Source organism: Centroberyx affinis, unplaced genomic scaffold (assembly GCF_046629955.1).
Source record: "Centroberyx affinis isolate AG114_WGS23_722 - 3 ecotype Tasmania unplaced genomic scaffold, CSIRO-AGI_Caff_v1 ptg002517l_1, whole genome shotgun sequence".
Classification (NCBI taxonomy): domain Eukaryota; kingdom Metazoa; phylum Chordata; class Actinopteri; order Beryciformes; family Berycidae; genus Centroberyx; species Centroberyx affinis.
In genome coordinates, this window is record NW_027280738.1 from 144443 (window position 1) to 156556 (window position 12114).

Below are 12114 nucleotides of genomic sequence, written 5' to 3' on the forward strand. Positions count from 1 at the left end.
TAAAACCTTGAAGAAAACCTTTAGACCTTTAGAAAACTGTGACTCCTAACACATTTTTACAAGCTGTAAAAGTGTTTAGTTGAACTTTAACAGCAGAATTTATCGGAGGTTTTAAAGAGTGAGAAGAAGTAGAAGAAGAAGAACTGCATGTTTCACCTGTCAGTTGCTGTGGAACGCCTGTCAATCCATGCAGCAACCTAGCTAGCCTAGCAAGCTAACTGTGGTAAAAACAAAAAAACAAAAAATAGAGACGAGCAATTCCACAACCAGAACCTGCAGCAGTGAGAAGAAAACCAATACATCGAGATGATCTGATGAATTGATGATGTGCTGATCTGAAGCTGATCTGATGAATTGATGATCTGATGAATTGACGATCAGCTGATCTGAAGCTGATCTGATGAATTGATGATCTGCTGATCTGAAGCTGATCTGTAGACAGAACAGCTCTACATGCAGAAGGGCTTTTTATCTTAAAGCTCTGTCTTACTCATACTAAGCCTAAACCTCCAGTAATATGAGTAGTATTGCAGTACCCCAGTAGTATTGCAGTACTCCAGTATAAACACACTAATGAAAACCTTAATTGATTTAAGGTCCCATCTTCCTTTGAGGCATTAAGATCAAAGTATCGGCCTGTTAACAGCCACTGCTAGCTGCAGCAGTGAAGCGCTCACATTGGATCATGAGTACCAGGGAGCGGATTAATTGAACATGTGGTGTTTTGACTGCATGTGCATGCTGATGACGTGTCGGCTTAATGCGGCATTAGAGCCGCCCGCCAGACGGACACAAAGCCTCAAAATACTTCATTCAACCGCCGCAGTCGGACTTGTACTGATTACATTCAATTCCAACCCGAGCTTCATTAGTGGCCCTAATTAATTTCTGTCCATAAAGATGAACTCGTCTTGGCAGAAGCTAAAAGGCTTTTCTCTTCTTTAGGTTGAGAAACGCTCAGAAGTTTGTCAAATAATGAGCAACTTTCTCACTGAACTGTGACAGTTCTGACTGGAAGTCAGGTTTCATGTAGTACTGATATAAACACATGTAGTACTGATGAAAACACATGTAGTACTGATATAAACATATGTAGTACTGATGAAAACACATGTAGTACTGATATAAACACATGTACTCCAGCTTTGAGGTTCAGCTGTTAAAAATTGAGTTGGCCTGTCCTGTGATCTGTGAACTTATTTATAGACCGCCTGAGCAGAACATGGAATTTTTAACTTAATTTTCTGATTTCCTTTCTACTATTATGCCTACAGCTGAACGGATTTTGATTCTTGGTGACTTCCCACTGAGCAATTTTACGTTGATTAGACGTTTAAAACACGTCTAAATGGCCCATAGCCGTCTAGGCTAAATTAAGTTTAAATGGGGTTGAAAAGTGAAAGTTTATTAGATGTCTATACATAGACAATATTATCCTGGACTATATGAGAGCTACGCATAGACGCAATGTTGAAATTACTTCTTGTGCTCAGATAATTATCTTGTAGGCTAGTCTACAGGACTTCTCTGGTGCATATTTTTGGTATTTACAGATGTTTATTCATTGTAATAATGTATTTACTGCTTGGTCTAAAATAGGTCTATACATAGCCGTAATGATCCTGGGCGATATGAGAGCTAAAACATAGACGTGACGTTGAAATCACGTCTTTTGCTCAGTGGGTTTAATATCCATGTTTGCTGCCCGTCCAAACCACTTGTCAACGACTTCATGAATTTAGTTGATTCATTTAATTTTGTTCAGTGTGTGAGAGGCCCTACACATGACCATGGTCATACTCTAGACCTGGTTCTGTCTTCGGGATTTCCCATGGGTAACATTGAAACAGTCAAAGTTTGCCTATCTGGCCACAGGGCAGTTGTGTTTGATGTCCCTCTACCTCATCAGAGTCTCATGCCGAATACTTTTAATCGTTGCTCACGTTCTATCAACCCTTCCACTCCCACGCAATTCTTAGCTGCCTTTGCTGCTTCCCCTCATTGGTATATTAGAGGACCCCCCACCCAACTAAGTACGGAGGAGCTGACTCCATTGCCCCCCTTAAGCTTAAAAAGCCCAAGCCTAAAAACCAGCCCTGGCTAAATAACACCATGCAGGCTCTTAGAAGAGAATGTAGAAAAGCAGAGCGGAAATGGAAAAGCAATAAATTGCAAATTTTCTATGACATCTTAAAAGAAAATCTCAGTAGATATCAGCAGCAGTTAAAACTGCAAGATCTCAATATTTTTCTGATATCAGAACTCACTTGCCCACCTAACAGCATTAACTTTGAGGTGTCCCCAACTATTTGTGAACAATTTCTAGCTTTCTTTGTCAGTAAGGTTCAGAGCATTAGGTCACACATCATACCCCCTCCACAGGACCCCTCTATCACATAGCTAATAGTGCTGCCCTAAGCCACCATTGCCAGTTTTAAACAGGCAATGGTGCATCCACTCCTTAAAAAGCCCAACCTTGACCCCACAGTTCTCTCCAAACTCCATTCCTCTCTAAAGTCCTTGAAAAGATCGTACTCTCACAATCGCTCCCCCACTTGAATGCTAATAACGTCCTTGATGAATTCCAGTCCGGCTTCAGAGCGCCGCATAGCACAGAATCCGCCCTACTTAAAGTGCTAAATGACATTCTGGGTCTGTGGACTGGTGACTGCGCCATTTTATTGCTGTTGGACCTCACCGCAGCCTTCGAGACAGTGGACCGTGACATTCTGATTAACCGCCTTCACCACATGGTCGGTATTAACGGCACAGCTCTAGTCTGCTTTTCCTCTTACCTTAAAAACAGGACATTTTCAGTTAAGATGGGCAACTTCACGTCCATTTTGGGCCCCATCCTTTTCTCTCTATACATGCTCCCTCTAGGACAAATCATAGTATAACATTTCATTCCACCGCTACGCAGATGACACCCAGCTCTACCTCCCTCTTAAACGCAGCGATCTCTGCTCCTTAGACAACCTCAGGATTGTCTGGAGGATATTAAATGTCGGACGGCCTGTAACTTCCTCCGACTCGACCGGAGCAAGACGGAGCTGGTAACATTTGGCCCCGCGCACCTCACTTCTACCATAACTGGCAACCTTAGCCAGTTGTCCCCTTATGTCAAACCCCTCAAATATTGTAACTCCATGTATACTCTTCCTACTCCTGTATCTGACCATCACTTTATAACCTCCACTACTCCTCTCCTCTCTCTCCTCCACTATTCTCTCTCCTCCTCTACTCTTCTATCCTCTCTCCTCCACTACTCTCTCCTCTCTCTCCTCCACTATTCTCTCTCCTCCTCTACTCTTCTATCCTCTCTCCTCCACTACTCTCTCCTTCACTACTCCTCTCCTCTCTCCTCCACTACTCTCTCCTCTCTCCACCACGATTCTCTCTCCTCCTCTACTCTTCTATCCTCTCTCCTCCACTACTCTCTCCTCTCTCTCCTCCACTATTCTCTCTCCTCCTCTACTCTTCTATCCTCTCTCCTCCACTACTCTCTCTCCTCCTCTACTCTCTCTTCTCTCTCCTCCACTACTCTCTCTCCTCTATTCTTCTCTCCTCTCTCCTCCTCTACTCTCTCTTTTCTCTCTCCTCCACTACCCCTTCTGTCAGAACGGCTGAATCACTGCCCATCTCTCGGCAGAGGGTAAAGACTCATCTCTTCAGCTCACAGCTGGACCCCTCCTGATCTAACCTATCTTCTTACCCTTCTTTATTAAAAAATAATAATAATAATGAATATAATAATAATAATAATAATAATAATATTCCTATTAAAAGGCTTAGCTGATGAAAACTGATGCACAGTTGGTCTCACTACTGTTGACAAAATGCACTTATTGAAAGTCGCTTCGGACAAAAGCGTCTGCTAAATGACATCATGTAATATAATGATGAAAATACATGTAGTACTCATATAAACACATGTAGTACTCATATAAACACATGTAGTACTGATGAAAACACATGTAGTACTCATATAAACACATGTAGTACTGATGAAAATACATGTAGTACTCATATAAACACATGCACATGAAGCTTTACTGACAAACAAGATTAAATAATAGATTTTTTATGGTCATCAAACATCATAATGGAAACTGGTCATTGGCAGAAGAATCTGTACAATAATACAAGGAAGAAACATGAATAGATAGATAGATAGATAGATAGATAGATAGATAGATAGATAGATAGATAGATAGATAATAAAAGACGTCATTAGATGTGTGTTCAGATGCTTAAACTCTACAGGGTTAGAAAAACAATTTGAGCTAGTCTTTATTTAATCTGTATTCATTTACTTCATGTTTCCACAGTATATATTCATAACTGGAGGTTATAGTAGTTTCCCGACTCTCCCTGTCCACTAGGCGGCGGTACTGCTGTTTGACAACCGCCATGAAAATGAAAGGAAGAAGAAGAAGAAGAATAGCAAAAGAAGAATAGAGCCATGTGTTTCCGGTTCCGGGTTGAAGGTGTTTAGTGTTTGTTGTTTTCAGTTCCCAGCAGGAAGGTTCCGCTCCGCTTCAACTAGTTTTAGTTGTAAAAATGTACCGAGCTCCGGTCAGACAGCCGAGTCCCGGAGGCCCGCGGCCGGCCGGGAGGTTTCCTTCTCCCGCCTGGGCTTTTCCTGGAGCTCGGTCGCCTTCTGTCGGGCCAAGATATGGAGGCTATGGGGGTTCTCCCAGAGGTTCTCCTGGGTGTTCTCCTGGCTATTCTCCTGGTTCTCCAAGAGGTTTCGGTAACAGAGTTTACGGAGACTCTCCGGGGGGTTTCGGTGCCGGTAACCGAGGTTACGCAGACTCTCCGGGGGGTTTCGGTGCCGGTAACCGAGGTTACGGAGACTCTCCGGGGGGTTTCGGTGCCGGTAACCGAGGTTACGGAGACTCTCCGGGGGGTTTCGGTGGCGGCAGCAGAGGTTACGGAGGGTCTGGGGGGAAGATGCGGCGCAGACCGGACGGCTTCAGGCGGGCCCACGGCCCGGCGCCACCGCATGGCTTCCAGGTAAAACATGATGTTTGGAGGTTTTCTGTGTTTTGGTCGTCATGCTGTACAGAGGCTGGTGGCTTCTTCTAGCCTCCATGCGTTCTCTCGTATGTGGTAGATTTGTCACCAAACTCCATTCAAAAATCTGGTAATTTAATGCTGCCTTGTTTATCGGCAGACAGACACAGCTCGTAACACATGACCTACGATATAATACCAATCTGTAGGATCGATGCTTCAATTCGGCGTAGATCCAATAAACCAAATAGGAATTATATCTGTACAATTTTAACTTTTATAGCTGGATCTCTTGTTTCTAAAACCAAGCGAACCATTTCTAAAAGTTGCTGCTTGGTGAACTGGATAGATGCCGAACTGAAGAGTGGATCGTAACGATTCAGAAGTAAGGTTTGTACTTGTGTGGATAGTAAGGTTCATATTCAGCGGGTTAACTGACTGATGTTCCTCCAGGCTGCAGCGCACAGCTCGGACCGAGGCGATACCGTGGAGAAGTACTTCAGCCCGGCCATGCTGCAGGACCCGTGGGCCGGCCTGCAGCCCGCCGCGGAGCCCGCCGGGAAGCACAGACACTTCTGAGGACAGTTTAGTTTTTATTGTTGTTGTTGCGGGAAGATTCACCAGCAGGATCCTGGTCGACAGGAACTCAATGAATTTAAAGTTTTTTTATTCTTGTCAGGACAGATGGAATATTCCATAAAAATCCCAGGGAAACTCCTTGACTACAAGATGTCAGTGAATTTTATTTTGGTAGTTATGTATCTGTACATAGTAATTCAGTTAAAATACACAAATTATGTGTAAATTTTTAGAAGCGTTCTGACATGTTTTGTAACATGGATCCCATCTCTTGTACTTGTTTTTAATACAGAGGTTCTTAATGTCTTTTAGCAGCCAGTCAGAAAGATTTCACACTCGATTACTCTGCAAAGGAAAAGTTTTGTTTTATCAAACTCACCTCTGTTTTCACATCAGCACAGAAAAGAGGATTTTTATTTTTGGAAATTAAACTTTCTAAGTCTTTGTTTTAACTGGCATCCATGTTGTGATTTCTCTCATATTTTCACGTGTTCAACATCACGGCTTTTACATGACATTAACATGTTGGGTCAGGCTCTGCCAACAGACCGATGAGCTGTTGTGACGATTCATCTGGCAGTTTATTGGGTTAAAGGTTAAAGGTTACAGGTTATGGGTCAGGCAGAAGCCGGCTGGTGTATAAATACAAACAGGGGACCAATGACACCTAACTGTTGGGTGTCGCGCTCCGCAGGAAAGTAGTCCTTCATCAGTGCAAAAGAACATAAATAAAAACATTTATCAGTGCCACTCTACAGTCTGGCACAACACCCGAGGTGGAGGGATCTGTTTCTATGGTGGTGACGTAAAATAAATATTTTCAAACGGAGAGAAGTGTGCAACCTTCATAATTACTTATTCTGACTTTGGACCGTTGGTTTGCACCTTTTTCTGTGCGCGCGCTCTACTGCTGAACTACTGATCTGTTTCTACATCTCTGATGAGGCGGCGATGCTGCAAACCTGTTCCCGACCTGGACTCTTTTTTTATCAGCTGCAAACCGTTTGACTCCCCGTGAATTCACTTCATCATACCGGTCGGTGTTTACGTTCCTCCGCGAGGCTCAGCGCCAACCGGCTGATCAGACATTAGCAGTGGAGAGAGAGAACCCGGACTCCCTGGTTATTATTATTTTAACAAAGGGAATTTAAAACACAAACTCACAAAATACAAACAGTGCATCAAATGCCCGAGCAGGGAGGAGAGCCACTGGATCACAGTGCTCATCACCCTGGAGAATCTGACTCTCTCATTCACCTGATTCCTGCATACAGACAGAAAGTAAAACCTGTTGTGCAGAGATCCAAGAGGAGGAGCAGTGAGCAGTGGAGGAACTGTGATTGGCTGGATGCACAGACTGGGAACCTCAGGATGAAAATACAGATGCTGTGACATCATACATCAGCTTCTGTGAGGACAGCTGTGTCCCAACTCGCACCAGAGTGAGATACAACAACAACAACAACAACAACAACAACAACAAGCCAACAAGCCAACAAGCCGTGGTTCACAGCTAAACTCAGTCAGCTACGCCTGGAAAAGGAGGAGGAGGAGGGGGAGGTGGAGGAGGAGGAGGAGTGGAGACAGGAGCAGGTTTAAACTGGCCAAGTACTCGTTCAGCAAGGCGGTGAGGAGGCTGAACGACAGTACTCAAGAAACTTGAGTACCCCCCCCCCACACACACACACACACACACCCCTACAATAGACACTCCTAACACCTTCGACTCAGACCCCCCCCCCCCCCCCCCCACACACACACACACACACACACTATTAACAGGCTCTTCAATAGACAGAACCCCCACAAGGCAGCTGGACCTGACTGTGTCAAACTCCTGGAACGACTCATCGGCCTCATCACCGATGATGAGAAGATCATGGCTGACCTTCATCTCATCTCTGAGACTCCGCCCCCTCTGCGGTCTAAACCAGACTCTCTGAGCCCGGTCCTGACTGCACATCTGGAAACACATGGTGGCATCTATCGTATGTGTATTCCCTGTTAGTGACATTATTTCTTCATATTCAGACACTAAGCAGCCTGTGAAGCCCTGATGACCCACTGATCCCACTGATCTCACTGATCCCACTGATCCCACTGATCTCACTGATCCCACTGATCTCACTGATCCCACTGATCTCACTGATCTCACTGATCTCACTGATCCCACTGATCCCACTGATCTCTTTGATCCCACTGATCTCACTGATCTCTTTGATCTCACTGATCCCACTGATCCCACTGATCCCACTGATCTCACTGATCTCACTGATCCCACTGATCTCACTTACTGTATAGAAAAGTTTTGTGCTGCTGCAGCACTCAGACTCTCTGAGTTCAGGTGTTCATTCAGTACAGCTGACACCGAGGAGAACCTGAACCAACAGTCCAAGCTCCACAGCTGAGATGAAGACCAAGACAAACTCAAAACCCAGAATCTGTCAGAAACCATCAGCTAAACAAAAGATCAACAACCTTTTGTAAACAAAAACAAATGTGACTTTTCTACTTCATTGATTTCTCATATTTTATCTGTAAGTGACAAAGTGCAACATGCAGGAAGTCTCCTGACTCTGGGTCTGCTTCTGTGATCAGGAGACCAGCAGCAGGTCCACAGTCCAGATCCATGCTGTTTATTTGAATAAATACTGTATATACTGTATGTATATACTGTACATATGTCTGTGTGGTTCTGTAATACAAATCAAAAAAAGGAATACACTAATCAATAAACCCAATAATCCACCAATCAAATTCAATATTCAATTCAAATATTCACAATTATCACAAATATTTTCAAGTGAACAGAACTACAGGTACCTGAGAGATTATTAATATTGACTCAAGTTAAACTGTCATTTACCTAAAGAGTTTAGAGTGAACTAAACTAAACTAGGACCTGAACTGGAACCAGACGATGTTAAATATACATGAAAAAACAAAGATAATTTACCAATAACAATCAATACAATTCAGACTAAATAATCACATACATTTGTCAGCTGGGAGTTCCACAGTTCTGCCATCAGTCTTGATCCTGATCCTCCACAGCTGGGCAGTGAGGGGAAGAGGGAGCAGAGGATCATGGGAAACTGAGTTGTAGGGTGAGTAACTCTTTTCTACAATCTGCCAGTTCACTTCCAGTGTCAGTGAGGTCAGTGAGTATGAATGATGTGAATAATGTGAATAATGTGAATAATGTAAAAAATGTGAATAATGTAAATAATGTGAATAAAATAAATAATGTGAATAATGTAAATAAGTTGTACTGAAGTACTGAAATATGTACTGAAGTTTAACTTTGCAGCTGCTGCCACCTGGTGGCCGGGAGGGGAACAACACAGTCTCATTAAAATGACCATGAACTACATACACACATATATACACAGTATATATATACAGTTAATACATTTTTAATGAGACTGTGTGTTGCTCCCCTCCTGGCCACCGGGTTAGGGTTAGGCTTCCCGTCTCCACGAGCTTCAGGAGAACTCTTCATCTTCTCCTCTTCACCATCACAACATCAAACATGTTAAATATTATCTGAAGTCTTTAGTCTTGGCTCAAACGGTGTGTGATTGTCAACTCAGTGATTTATAACGTTACGCTGTCAACCGCCAACAGGTGCGCTGTCTGTGGCTGATGTCAGCGCCTGACAGCGGTAACCACGGCGATGCCGGCGGGGAAGAGCAAGACCCCGTTCCATTGGACCGTTAACCGGAGGAGAAACTGGTGCAGCTGTGGAGAGAGTTGATCTCTCTCTTTATTTCTCTTGTGTGTGTGTGTGTGTGTGTGTGTGTGTGTGTGTGTGTGTGTGTGTGTGTGTGTGTGTGTGTGTGTGTGTGTGTGTGTGTGTGTGTGGTGGAGGAGGTAGGATGTTGTAGCTTCATTCACACTCAAACATCACAGTCCATCTCAGTGTTTGTGAGCCTGGATCATCCTTCACTGAAAGCTGCAGGATCCTCCAGGACTACAAACTCCTGACAGACAAACTGAGTCTTCTACTGTAAAGCAAAACTGTTTCAATAAAGATTGGAAACTGACAATCATTTGAATGCTTTATTTTTATATTGAATATATATAATCTTAATCCAGAATATTCTCCTTTAACAGATAAATCCCAATATTGATTTCTGCTGGGAATCACAAAAAGACAAAAATATTCCAAACTAGAACCAGCAAATAAACTGCAGGTTAGATCCAGATCCAGATCCAGGAGCAACAAGATGTGAAGAGTGAAGTCCAGAATAAACCATCAGCCTGAAACCTCTCTCTCTCCCTCTCTCTCTCTCTCTCTCTCTCTCTCATCTCTCTCTCTCTCTCTCTCTCTCTCTCTCTCTCTCTCTCTCTCTCTCTCTCTCTCTCTCTCTCTCTCTCTCTCTCTCTCTCTCTCTCTCTCTCTCTCTCTCTCTCTCTCTCATACTGTCAGATGGGACTCGCCCTCCACTCTTTGCCTTCAGTCAGTGCTCTTGGCTCATGAATGAACACACTGTATCGGACGCCTGATTGGCCGCCGCCCTGACGAAGCCGCTGTTGGCCGTCATGGGTAACGGCCCGCAAGGCGTCGCCGGTGCCGAATATCATCAGCGAGCGGCGGTTGACCTTGGCGCTGGCGGCGAGGCGGCCGGTTCGCTCCGACGGGCCGTCGTCCACCGGCCGGACGCGGGCGAGCAGCCGGCGGGCGCGCTCCTTCTCGCCCGGCCCGCCCAGCGTCTCCAGGATCAACAGGAAGTCGTCGATGGCGGAGCGGCAGGCGAGCAGCTCCTTCCCCTCCATGAAGCCGTCGAGCCGCGGCAGAACGCGCTCCAGCCGCTCCCGCGCAGCCTGCTCCGTCAGCACCGGCTCCCTGAAGGAGAAGCGGCAGCCGCCGTGACTCAGCGCCGACACGTAGGCGATGAGCGTGGTGATGTCGAGGTTCGCCCGGTGACACGCCGCCACCCGCACCCGGGGGGGGAAGGCCAGGCTCACCGCCGCCGCGTCCCGGGCCGCTCCGGCACGGCCGAGCGCCGACTCGCCTCCGTCTTCGTCTTCGTCCGGCTCCTCGCCGTCCGTCGGTTCTCTCTCCGCTCCTCGCTCCTCCTCCTCTTTCTCCTCCTCCTCTTCCTCCTCTTCCTCCTCCTCCTCCTCCTCCTCTTCCTCCTCCTCGTCACCGCCGTCTTCCTCTCCGAGCGCGGCGTCGACCTCCACCACGTCTCCGCGTACGGAGACGCCCATGCGCCTGAGGCGGGCGGCCATGGGCCGGGACACTCCGTTGTAGAAGGCGAAGACGACCCGCGGCTCGCTGTACTGGACGGGCTGCTGGCGCTCGCCCGGACGAAGGCCGCCGCCTGGCTCACGGCGCTCTTGTCTCCGTACTGTCCGCGGCCGCGCCAGATGTTATGCAGCGCCTCCGCCTTCCGGCCGATGGCCTTGACCCAGGTGTGACCCCCGTCCGCCACGACGTCCACCGCCAGCGACCTTCTGGCTCCGCCCCCGTCCTCGTAGGCGAAGACCCGCAGCAGGGCGACCACGGCCTCCAGGCTCTCGGCGGACTCCACCACGGCGCTCAGGTGCGTCAGGTTGGTGCTGTGCAGGTGAGACTCTTTGATCCGCACCTCCCCCGCCTGAACCTTCCTCAGGAACTTGAGCTCGGCGCGCAGCTTGCCGCACAGCTTGGCCTCGCCCTCCACGCCCCGCGGCTGCCGCCGGCACAGCTGCTCCACCCGCCCCAGCAGCGCCTGAGCGGCGACCAAACGCTCCTGCAGCATCGCCTGCATGGACATGGCTGCGCATTATCTCTGGAAGCGGAGAACTCAGATCAGCTGGAGGTAAAAACACATGAACCCTGACTCTGACGTCACTGCCGCACAGAAAGACTTTTATAATAAACTCTAATGACGTCACCAGCTGAAATTACTCGCCGGTGACTTCATCTTAATGTCGTCATACCGTGACGGCATCAGGGCCGACAGACTAGCTTCGCTTTTACACAGGAACCCTAACGTTAGCCTCGCAGCTACCGCTGCTAGCTTAGCCGGCAGAAAGTAATCCGAAGCTATCGGCGCGTGTTTCCTGTCATTTAACACAAAAACAACAAGGCGACGTTCAGAAAAACAACACAACAACTTACGAAATCCGTAAAATGTGAAGTTTTGTCCGCAGGTTCCTTCCAGCAGCTAACAGCTAACAGCTAACAGCTACAGACTGACCAGCTGCTGCGGAGTGAACTTCATAACAACGAATCTCACTTCCGGTAGAATTTCATTCCGGACCTTCAAAATAAAAGTCCAAAAGCTTTACCGAAATTAGATTCTCTTGTTGATAATAAATAAAAACGTGTTCATCACAAAACTGTAAAGATCCTGAGGAACATGACGCTAATACAGACGTACAAGTGACGCATACTGCTGACATAGATATATATATATATATATATATATATATATATATATCCTATATATACAGTATTCTGTATGTAATCTGCAGAAGAGGAATAAGAAAATGTTTCGATTCAGTTTGTTCAGTATTGATTCA

At 46.3% G+C, this 12114-nt stretch overlaps 1 protein-coding gene across 1 annotated transcript; it reads right to left on the bottom strand.

The window, feature by feature from the left end:
• Positions 1 to 9938: 9938 nt before the first annotated feature.
• On the bottom strand, positions 9939 to 11828 carry LOC139656704 (UPF0415 protein C7orf25 homolog). Its single transcript, XM_071534321.1, is given in 5 exon segments — positions 9939 to 10106; positions 10109 to 10145; positions 10147 to 10907; positions 10910 to 11378; positions 11711 to 11828. Coding segments are annotated over 4 exon segments (1332 nt in total). The 5' UTR covers positions 11364 to 11378; positions 11711 to 11828; the 3' UTR covers positions 9939 to 10026.
• Between the last annotated feature and the right edge of the window lie 286 nt (positions 11829 to 12114).